The 12,118-nt window shown below is 39.8% G+C and overlaps 1 protein-coding gene across 5 annotated transcripts in view; it reads left to right on the plus strand.

Moving 5' to 3' along the window:
* eps15l1a (epidermal growth factor receptor pathway substrate 15-like 1a) overlaps positions 1-12,118 on the plus strand; it is a 51,589-nt gene that overhangs the window by 17,147 nt on the left and 22,324 nt on the right. For all 5 annotated transcript variants that reach the window (XR_014536394.1, XR_014536395.1, XR_014536396.1 and 2 more), the window contains exons 10-17: positions 634-791; positions 1,867-2,017; positions 2,146-2,208; positions 3,605-3,690; positions 5,176-5,248; positions 9,803-9,964; positions 10,090-10,287; positions 11,903-12,067. Coding sequence is in view for 2 of the 5 variants with exons in the window: in XM_083559090.1 (XP_083415216.1) it covers positions 634-791; positions 1,867-2,017; positions 2,146-2,208; positions 3,605-3,690; positions 5,176-5,248; positions 9,803-9,964; positions 10,090-10,287; positions 11,903-12,067 (1,056 nt within the window). In the remaining 3 variants the exon portion in view is untranslated. The remainder of the gene's footprint in view (positions 1-633; positions 792-1,866; positions 2,018-2,145; positions 2,209-3,604; positions 3,691-5,175; positions 5,249-9,802; positions 9,965-10,089; positions 10,288-11,902; positions 12,068-12,118) is intronic.

Consider the following 12,118-nt stretch of genomic DNA (forward strand, 5'->3'; position numbering starts at 1 on the left):
TATCGAGGGAGTGAATGAATGAAGGATGGAAGGAATGAAGACATTTGTTACAGTATGCTAAAATAAGTAGAACAGTTAAGTAGATCATATCTTTTAGAAAAATTTATATAACATGTAAAACACACACACACACACACACACCTGTATTACCCAAATAGGCTCTAACAAATGCAAACTATAGAATTTTTCCATTTATTTAGTTTTATTTAACCAATTTAATTTGTGTCAATTTAAGTGATTACTCGGTGTAATCAATATAATAAAAAGTGTATTGCATTAATTTGATTTGTTTTATTTTTTATAAAATATTATAAAATATTAGGCATTTTATTTTATATATCAGCCTGGTGGTATGTGTCAATGCTTCCTTTAATGTGTGTTACAAACATGAAAGCATTGCGTATCAGAGAGTTTGTAGAAAACACTGGTGTAAAGAGGAAACCGATGGTTCCACTTAAATGCCATTCCATTTTCCACCCCATTTATTTTTATCGATCATCTGTAAGGAAAAGGTATGAATTATTGATGCCATTCTGCTCAAGCGCGTGAGGTAAGGCGCGTGTAGCGCGAAAGTGTTTTACATCATTTCTAAGCTTCCTGTGTGTTTATTTCCTTGCTTTTCTGCATCTTCAGCACTCTGTGAACTGGGTGGTGCCCGCAGCTGACCGAGGACGATACGACGACATCTTCCTCAAAACGGACGCCGACCTCGACGGCTTTGTGAGCGGCCATGAAGTGAAGGATATCTTCATGCAGTCCGGCCTTCCACAGAACATTCTGGCACATATATGGTAAGAAGCAGTGTACCGATAAAGATGTAACACACAGCTAGACCCCCAATTAACCCCCTCCCCCCCTCCCCACCCGACAGCCCCCTCTTTCTGCTACCCCTCTCATATTAGTGATCCAACTATGTGGACACCTAAAAGAGCTGAGCAGGTATGTAGGGGTGTGGCCAAGTAGAGCTTTGGGGAGTTAAGGGTAGATGAAAGTTTTGGGGAGCTGAAGGGGTGTGGACGACAAGTAATTGTTCTGGCACCAGGTGAGCATTTTCGGGAGCTGAAGATGCAGGGTAGGGGGTAAATGCTACGAGGTGGAATCAAAAAGTTTCAAAACTTGCTCTGTAGAGTACTTTTTTTTTAAATCTATGTTTTTAAAACAGTCCCCTTGCACAAAGATACAGCACCCCCGGCATTCCTGCCACTTCTGCCATGTGTCCTGGAGGTCTTCTTTTTTCTAAGCGTGTCAAGCACCTTCTGCGCTTCACGGCCGATCTCCACAACGGCATTAAAACGAAGACCTTCAAACCGGATCTTCATCTGAAGAGGAAGTCTGCTGGAGTCAACTCTGGAGGGTAGGGTGAATGTGGAAGTGAGGTGCTGTTTCCAGGCCAGAAACTCAGGTGTGGGGAGAGCACTGTGACTGGGTGCGCACGGGGTAAGAATAGCAGACGTTGTAAAGCACTTGGTCAGTATAACAGATGTAGTAAATCACATGGTCAGAACAGCAAATGTGGTAACGCACGTGGTCAGATTAGCAGACGTGGTAACGCATGTGGTCAGATTAGCAGACGTGGTAACGCACGTGGTCAGAATAGCAGTGCAATGTCTTTTGGCACAATGACTTATAAAGGTCGGTGCTCCCTGTGACTGTTCATGCAGCTATGTGCTGCAATCTGTTGGTGTGTTACAAAACCAGACATATCTGGCGAGTAGGGTGGGTGCTCTTCGTTCTAACTTTCTTTTCGTGCTGAAAACGCAGACGTGGTAAAGAAGGTCAGAATAGCACCATTCGTCGCGTAACTTTTGGATACCATCTTGCAATTGTACTGTGCATCGTGCAACTTCCACCCCGTTCTCTATCCAGGGCTTTGTCAGACACGCGGCAGATTGGCAAGCTGACACGCGAGCAGTTCGCCCTGGCCATGTACTTCATTCAGCTGAAAGTGACCAAAGGAGTGGATCCTCCCCAGACCCTGACCCCTGACATGATCCCTCCATCTGAGAGAGGGACCCCTGTGAGTAAATAAACTTAATTGCTTGTAAAATAAATTGATAACTTTTAGACACGATAAATAACTTTTTTCTGTTTCTTTTTTAAACTTTAACTGAACTGATGATATGGATCTTTATTTTTCTTTGGCAGAACATGTCGGGGTACATGGCTCCTGTGGGCTCGGAGATGGTAGCCATGTCTGAAATGCGCAGAGTGAGTCCATGCTGCTGGTGTTACTGGCAGTCAGTTAGTTAGAGGTAAAAAACATCAAAGAAAATGAAATGTCTTTCCTGGGAAAGTAGACAATCAGCCAAGACATGGTGAGAATAAAAACACACCAAATTTTAAAACTTTAAAAGCTAAACACACATTACATCATCAACATTTTTCAATCATGAAAACATGCTGTGACAGAATCTTTTGGAATTCAGAGATGCCCAAAATGGGGCCTGTGGATTAAAGGTGACCTTTGATATGGTCTGTCATGCATGTATATGAGAAGCCATCCCCCCCTGCCGTTCACTACAACGGAGCAGTGGCGCGGTGCGTGACGAGCGTTCACTGTAAAGCCTTGTATTTGAGTGGTGATTCCAAAAAAAGGGATTTTGGGGGTCATTACCAATTCAGGACCGTGTCCCGTCTGCTCTCGCCATTACAACACGGGTGCGTCTTTTCGGAGAAACTGCTCGACACAGCGGATGTTTCTAGTTGCACTAGAACTTTCAAAAATAGAACCGCATTAGTTAAGATTACAAAGTAATATTTGCTGTATATATTTTTTAATATTATGAAATCATACATTAATTTGAATGTAACGTTTGGTAGAACGTACCAGTTATATTTAGCCCACGGCCCTCAATCAAGTTTGATTTTTGGCACTTTGTAGGAAAAAGTTTGGGCAGCTCTGATGTAGATTCAAGTTTGTTCTTGATGACTTGATGACATTCTTGATAATTTCAACGAGAAAACAGTAAACTGTCGTGAAACTGTTCCAAACAGTCGTCGTCCGAGACTCCTTCCGTAAAACGGTTCCCTCCAGAAAATGCTGTCAGATCAATTATTTTGTATTTTTTGTTTACTCTGTATGTTATAAACTGTAGAAATTATACCCTGATCTGAGCCTGTGATGTCAGAGCTGCTGTTTTAAATCTAATACCTTTTGACCAATCAGAATTCAGCACGCCAGTGTTCAGAATTGTCCCGATACAGTGATGGTCGTAGACGTTTTTATAGAATCGAAAAGGAAAAAAAAAATTCTGCTGATCAGGCGTTTTTCTTTTTCACATTTAATGCTGCTGATGTGTGCGATTCTAATATCAGACAATAATGTACAACTCCTGGGTATGTGAAAAGCACTGCTGTGTTAAAAAGCATTTGTGCTCCGAGTGGTGATGTGTGTTGTAGAAACTATGAAGGTGAACCCTAAGCACCTTGTCTGTTCTCTTCTCATGTCCTGGTGGTGTACTGTGTGGTGTCTTGGCCTCCTGCTTGCTTGGTGCTGTAGTGTAAACCTTAATTATGGAGAGTGTAAGGCTAAATGTGTGTGTGTGTGTGTGTGTGTGTGTGTGTGTGTGTGTGTGTGTGTGTGTGTGTGTGTGTGCCTTTGTAGGACAGCTCCAGCTCTGTGGGTTCTGGCGAATTTACAGGAATCAAAGAGCTGGATGATCTGAGTCAGGAAATCGCTCAGCTGCAGAGGTATGTTCCCGTTATGAGACACCTGCATCCTGTGGAATCCCCAAATCCCTTACAAAGCGCTTTAAACGATTTCATATGAAATGGTCATGACTATGAAATCGTGATCCAACCCTCAGTTCAAAAATACTCAAGCGCACCATTTCCACCAATCTGCTGATCAGATGGATGCAGGCAACGGAGAACACACATGCTTGGATTCCCACACTGAGGGGTTGCTTTATTTACAAAATATGATCGTGAGAGAAAGTTCGAATCTCTTCTTTTGTTTTATTTATATGCACTATATGTAAAAAAAAAAAAAGTGGCGGATGCCTGTGTATTTTTTTTTTTTTTTTTTAAACGCTCCATTCCGCTGTTTTAATGAGCCACTCTTCTCTAAAGATCTTCCTTTCCAACCCATGTAAAGCATATCTTCATTGTCATGCCGGAACAGGTTTGGGTCTCCTAGTTCATGTGAAGGGGAAATGTCATGCTACTGCATCTCTTCCAACTTTGCGGTAACAGTTCGAAGAAGCACCACATGTGACTGGAAAAAGTCTGGTGTCCCAACATGTTTGTTAAAAAAATTTAAAATATCAAATTTAATTTGTTTCCGCCGAAATTAAAACACAACTGTACCCACGTGAAGCATCCGTGACGGTATAAACAATTCTCAAGGCTGGTTTTGCAACACAGCACAAGGCTGCACGCACAGTCACAGGGAGCACCGGATTTAGAAAGTCAGTGTGCCAAAAGATATACGCTATGTGAGTGTCTGATCCGGAACACCGGTGGTAAACACAGGTTGTAAAGGCTCGGGGTAAAAAACCCCAGCTCCAAAAAGTATGGAAATCCCTGCATTAGATTTAAAGGAAGAGGTAAGAGGTGTTTACTTGAATATAAATTTCAGGACAGTGATATTATTTTCTTTGCATATCCGGCTTGTTAGGAAGTTAGGAATCAACCATGATACAGAAAGGGCCAAGGGCCTTGCTCAGGGGCCCCAGTGGCAGAAAAGGCAATGACTTTTCAATCAGTAAACCACTGAGCTATATCTTCCCTATTCAAATTCAACAAAGCTTCTTTTATATATTGTTTTATAGTGGTTTTATCTGTAAAAAAATCTTTGCCTCCATTAAAAGCAAAGCCTCCTCGTGTCCTCTGCGTCTCAGCATCCTGCTCCTTAAGCTCCCAGTGAGAGTGTCCCTGATGCTCTGTAGATCAAATAAAGCGATCATGCTGGATGTAAAACAGCAGCGAGCTGTGAAGGAGTTCCTTCTCCCCTCTGCCACGTCTTTACTCTTTACTTTTAATGTTTTATGGAATCATGCTGCCACAGCACATTTGCTTTCACTCACTGGCACATGCTCAGGTAAACCTCTTCCTCTTTCTGCTCGTTGGCTTTGAATTTCACCCTTTTTTTTCTGCTTCTCCTACTCTTTTTTTTTTTTTTTATTAATTTTGTATTTTTTTTTAAATGACTTTTGTCCTTTTTTGTGCTACCAGGGAGAAATACACACTGGAGCAAGATATCAGGGAGGCGGAGGAAGCCATCAGACACAAAAGTACTGAGGTTCAGGTGTGTATGGATTCAGAATGTGATGTGCATTACTCTTTAAATATACTCTTTTTTTATATATATATATATATATATATATATATATATATATATATATATATATATATATATATATATATATACAGTGGGTACGGAAAGTATTCAGACCCCCTTAAATTTTTCACTTTTTGTTATATTGCAGCCATTTGCTAAAATCATTTAAGTTCATTTCTTTTACTCATGAATGTACACATAGCACCCTATACTGACAAAAAAACACAGAATTGTTGACCTTTTTGCAGATTTATTAAAAAAGAAAAACTGAAATATCACTTGGTCCTAAGTATTCAGACCCTTTGCTGTGACACTCATATATTTAACTCAGGTCCTCTCCATTTCTTCTGATCATCCTTGAGATGGTTCTACACCTTCATTTGAGTCCAGAAATTTTTGATTATACTGATTGGACTTGATTAGGAAAGCCACACACCTGTTTATATAAGACCTTACAGATCACAATGCATGTCAGAGCAAATGAGAATCATTAAGGTCAAAGGAACTGCCTGAAGAGCTCAGAGACAGAATTGTGGCAAGGGACAGATCTGGCCAAGGTTCCAAAAATTTTTTTGCTGCACTTAAGGTTCCTAAGAGCACAGTGGCCTCCATAATCCTCAAATGGAAGACGTTTGGGACGACCAGAACCATTCCTAGAGCTGGCCGACCGGCCAAACTGAGCTATCGGGGGAGAAGAGCCTTGGTGAGAGAGGTAAAGAAGAACCCAAAGATCACTGTGGCTGAGCTCCAGAGATGCAGTTGGGAGATGGGAGAAAGTTGTTGAAAGTCAACCATCACTGCAGCCCTCCACCAGTGGGGCTTTATAGCAGAGTGGCCCGACGGAAGCCTCTCCTCAGTGCAGGACACATGAAAACCCGCATGGAGTTCTCCAAGATGGTGAGAAATAAGATTCTCTGGTCTGATGAGACCAAGATAGAACTTTTTGGCCTTAATTCTAAGCGGTATGTGTGGAGAAAACCAGGCACTGCTCATCACCTGTCCAGTACAGTCTCAACAGTGAAGCATGGTGGTGGCAGCATCATGCTGTGGGGGTGTTTTTCAGCTGCAGGGACAGGACGACTGGTTGCAATCAAGGGAAAGATGAATGCGGCCAAGCACAGGGATATCCTGGACGAAAACCTTCTCCAGAGTGCTTTGGACCTCAGACTGGGCTGAAGGTTTACCTTCCAACAAGACAATGACCCTAAGCACACAGCTAAAATAAAGATGGAGTGGCTTCACAACAACTCTGTGACTGTTCTTGAATGGCCCAGCCAGAGCAATGACTTAAACCCAATTGAGCATCTCTGGAGAGACCTAAAAATAGCTGTCCACCAACGTTTACCATCCAACCTGACAGAACTGGAGAGGATCTGCAAGGAGGAATGGCAGAGGATCCCTGAATCCAGGTGTGAAAAACTTGTTGCATCCTTTCCAAAAAGACTCCTGGCTGAATTAGATCAAAAGGGGGCTTCTACTAAATACTGAGCAAAGGGTCTGAATACTTAGGACCATGTGATATTTTAGTTTTTCTTTTTTAATAAATCTGCAACAGTGTCAACAATTCTGTGTTTTTCTGTCAATATAGGGTGCTATGTGTACATTCATGAGGAAAAGAAATGAACTTAAATAATTTTAGCAAATGGCTGCAAAATAAAAAAGAGTGAAAAATTTAAGGGGGTCTGAATACTTTCCGTACCCACTGTATATATATATATATACAGTACAGACCAAAAGTTTGGGCACACCTTCTCATTCAAAGAGTTTTCTTTATTGTCATGACTATGAAAATTGTAGCTTCACACTGAAGGCATCAAAACTATGAATTAACACATGTGGAATTATATATGGAATTATATACATAACAAAAAAGTGTGAAACAACTGAAAATGTCATATTGTAGGTTCTTCAAAGTAGCTACCTTTTTGATTACTGCTTTGCACACTCTTGGCATTCTCTTGATGAGCTTCAAGAGGTAGTCACCTGAAATGGTCTTCCAACAGTCTTGAAGGAGTTCCCTGAGAGATGCTTGGCACTTTTGCCTTCACTCACTTTGTCCAGCTCACCACTAAACCATCTCGATTGGGTTCAGGTCCGGTGACTGTGGAGGCCAGGTCATCTGGCGCAGCACCCCATCACTCTCCTTCTTGGTCAAATAGCCCTTGATGCCTTCAGTGTGACTCTACAATTTTCATAGTCATGAAAATAAAGAAGACTCTTTGAATGAGAAGGTGTGTCCAAACTTTTGGTCTGTACTGTATGTATATATGTGTATATATACGTGTATATATATATATATATATATATATATATATATATATATATATATATATATATATATATATATATATATATAATATAATATATATATATATATATATATATATATATATATATATATATATATATAGTGAGGAAAATAAGTATTTGAACACCCTGCTATTTTGCAAGTTCTCCCACTTAGAAATCATGGAGGGGTCTGAAATTGTCATCGTAGGTGCATGTCCACTGTGAGAGACATAATCTAAAAAATAAAATCCAGAAATCACAATATATGATTTTAAAACTATTTATTTGTATGATACAGCTCCAAATAAGTATTTGAACACCTGTCTATCAGCTGGAATTCTGACCCTCAAAGACCTGTTAGTCTGCCTTTAAAATGTCCACCTCCACTACATTTATTATCCTAAATTAGATGCACCTGTTTGAGGTCGTTAGCTGCATAAATACACCTGTCCACCCCATACAATCAGTAAGAATCCAACTACTAACATGGCCAAGACCAAAGAGCTGTCCAAAGACACTAGAGACAAAATTGTACACCTCCACAAGACTGAAAAGGGCTACAGGGAAATTGCCAAGCAGCTTGGTGAAAAAAGGTCCACTGTTGGAGCAATCATTAGAAAATGGAAGAAGCTAAACATGACTGTCAATCTCCCTTGGACTGGGGCTCCATGCAAGATCTCACCTCGTGGGGTCTCAATGATTCTAAGGAAGGTGAGAAATCAGCCCAGAACTACACGGGAAGAGCTGGTCAATGACCTGAAAAGAGCTGGGACCACCGTTTCCAAGGTTACTGTTGGTAATACACCAAGACGTCATGGTTTGAAATCATGCATGGCACGGAAGGTTCCCCTGCTTAAACCAGCACATGTCCAGGCACGTCTTAAGTTTGCCAATGACCATTTGGATGATCCAGAGGAATCATGGGAGAAAGTCATGTGGTCAGATGAGACCAAAATAGAACTTATAATAAATATAATTCCACTAAACGTGTTTGGAGGAAGAAGAATGATGAGTACCATCCCAAGAACACCATCCCTACTGTGAAGCATGGGGGTGGTAGCATCATGCTTTGGGGGTGTTCTTCTGCACATGGGACAGGGCGACTGCACTGTATTTAGGAGAGGATGACCGGGGCCATGTATTGTGAGATTTTGGGGAACAACCTCCTTTCCTCAGTTAGAGCATTGAAGATGGGTCGAGGCTGGGTCTTCCAACATGACAATGACCCGAAGCACACAGCCAGAATAACCAAGGAGTGGCTCTGTAAGAAGCATATCAAGGTTCTGGCGTGGCCTAGCCAGTCTCCAGACCTAAACCCAATAGAGAATCTTTGGAGGGAGCTCAAACTCCGTGTTTCTAAGCAACAGGCCAGAAACCTGACTGATCTAGAGAAGATCTGTGTGGAGGAGTGGGCCAAAATCCCTCCTGCAGTATGAGCAAAACTACAGGAAATGTTTGACCTCTGTAATTGCAAACAAAGTTGCTACTGTACAGAATATTAACATTGACTTTCTCAGGTGTTCAAATACTTATTTGCAGCTGTATCATACAAATAAATAGTTAAAAAATCATATATTGTGATTTCTGGATTTTTTTTTAGATTATGTCTCTCACAGTGGACATGCACCTACGATGACAATTTCAGACCCCTCCATGATTTCTAAGTGGGAGAACTTGCAAAATAGCAGGGTGTTCAAATACTTATTTTCCTCACTGTATATATATATATATATATATATATATATATATATATATATATATATATATATATATATATATATATATATATATATATATATATACTGCTTTCTTTTCACACCACCAGGTTTATTTATATATATATATATATATATATATATATATATATATATATATATATATATATATATATATATATATATATATATATATATATATATATATATATATTATACCTACCATAATCCTGCTATAAAAATAGCCACTGATGCTGACATGGCAATAAAAGAACAATAAGATTTTCTGCTTTTTACCTTGTTTTTTAAAATGATGTGAATTGATTGAAGAAGTAGTGCTTTTTGTACGAAAGTAAATGGATTTTGACCAATATTTCGACCAATTTATAGACCAATAACCATCATGTTTATCTATTAACTGTTGTAATATTTGTGCCTTGATGTACTAATTTTGGACACGAGGCACTGATTAAAGTGCAATAATAGCTTAGTTTTTATTTTGGGTTTTAACACACAGGAAATGCAGAACGATCTGGACAGAGAAACATGCAGCCTGCAGGAGCTGGAGGCTCAGAAGCAGGACTCTCAGGACAGACTGGACGAGATGGACCAACAGAAAGCCAAGCTGGAGGACATGCTCAATGAAGTGCGACACAAGTGCCAGGAGGAGTCGCAAATGGTGAAGCAACTTCGTCACAAGGTTTCAGCTTTTTTTGATCTCTCTGACATTGGAAGATTATTCTGATTGTGAAGTGTGTGTGTGTTTGTGTGTGTGTGTGTGTGTGTGTGGGGGGGGGGGCTCAGATCTCATCCCTCCAGAGTCAGATCCATTCTCAGGAGTCGGACCTGCTGAACCAGGAGGAGGAGCTGAGTCGGGCTAAAGCGGACCTGAGCCGTCTCCAGCAGGAGGAGAGCCAGCTGGAGCAGAGCCTGCAGGCTGGCAAGATTCAGCTCGAGACCATCATCAAGTCTCTGAAGGCAACGCAGGATGAGATCAACCAGGTACCGGCTGTGGAGCTGAAATAGATTCGACTCCCTGGTAGGGGTGTGCGATGTTGACAGAAAACTCGATATTTTGGGGTTATAACGATATTGATATTTTGCTGAGTGTGTTATTGTGCTGGAACCTTAAGGACCACTGCAGACTCCTTGTGATATTCTTCATATTCTGTGTGGTGGTCAGTTCACAGCAGTGAAATCATAAATCATTATTTCCTACAAGGTTTAATTGATTTTTTAGAGAAACAAAAACATTTTCTTTTCCTTTATAAAGCTATTTTTCCCCTAATAGTTTGCATCATCTTTTGAGTCTCACGTTTAATCAGTCAATTAGAATAATAAGAAAAAATGCATGTACGCAATGCAGAGGAAACAGAAGCAGTATCTAAAGTGGTGTTTTGTGTATTTACACTGTTTCATGCTGCTCAGAGGGACATGTAATGTTTTAACCTACAGTTACAAATGCATAAATAATGTTTTCAGATTTAAAACCTAAAACCTTTTTATATACTAGGATGCCGTTTGTCACCTTAAAATCTCGTAGTGCTACGACTTTATTCTTGTAATTTCAACTTTATTCTCATAATTTCAACTTTACACTCATTGTGCTATGCCTTTATTATCGTAATATTAACTTTATTCTGATAGTTCTACAACTTTATTCTCGTAATTTCAACTTTATTCTCGTAATTTCAACTTTATTCTCGTAATTTCAATTTTACTCTCATTGTGCTACGACTTTCTTCTCGTAATTTCAACTTTATTCTCATAGTGCTACGACTTTATTCTCGTAATTTTAATTTATTCTCGTAGTTCTACGACTTTATTCTCGTAATTTAAATTTTACTCTCATTGTGCTACGACTTTATTCTCGTAATTTCAACTTTATTCTCGTAATTTCAACTTTATTCTCGTAATTTCAACTTTACTCTTATTGTGCTACGACTTTATTCTCGTAATTTCAACTTTATTCTCATAGTGCTACGACTTTATTTTCGTAATTACAATTTATTCTCGTAGTGTTACGACTTTATTCTTGTAATCTAAGATTTTTAAAAAGATTTTTAAGGTCACTAAAATTAAAAGCGCCAACAGTAGGTCACTGTTAAAAAGTGAGTCATTGTGAATGAACAGAATCATTTAAACGAGTGAATCTTTCAGGAACAAGACGCCATCATGTCGCTCAGAGACCTAAAACAGTGCTCTGGATTTGTTTGGAATTATTTTTTGTTGGTGAAATCAAGCTAAAGCATGCAATGTGGTGCCAAAAATGCAAGTCTTTTAATATTAACTTCTTGTTTGTTGAACCGTTGCATTAAATTTATCACATTTTTTATCGTGCTGATTTATGAAAAAAATATTAAATAAAAATGGCACCCCTGCATGTAAGTGTTGCATGTTGTAGTGCAGTCCACCAGAGGGCGATGAGTTCATACGCAGGCATCAGGAATGTTCGTGGTTGAAAAGAATACAATGTGAAATGTGAACATTTTTATATATTTAAATGAGCCGACAAAATGCACAAATAAGTGATCTTGGTGTGTTTATTGTGTTTTCTATATTTTTAGGTGTAATGCTGGGTTTGTGTGTGTTTGTGTGTGCGTGGTTTGCGCTGTAGGCTCGTAGCAAGCTCTCTCAGATCCAGGACAATCAGCATGAGATCAGCAAAAGCATCGAGCAGTACAGCAGTGCTCTAAACGGCACACACGGAGGCAGCATGACCAACCTGGCCGACATGAGCGAGGGGTTTCCTGACAAGGAGAACGGGGGCTTCGGGGTCATGGTAAAACCTTCATACTGTTTCCTCCATTGTTTTTCCTGATATTTCTCATTA

Source organism: Silurus aristotelis (genome assembly GCF_946808225.1).
Source record: "Silurus aristotelis genome assembly, chromosome: 13".
NCBI lineage: Eukaryota > Metazoa > Chordata > Actinopteri > Siluriformes > Siluridae > Silurus > Silurus aristotelis.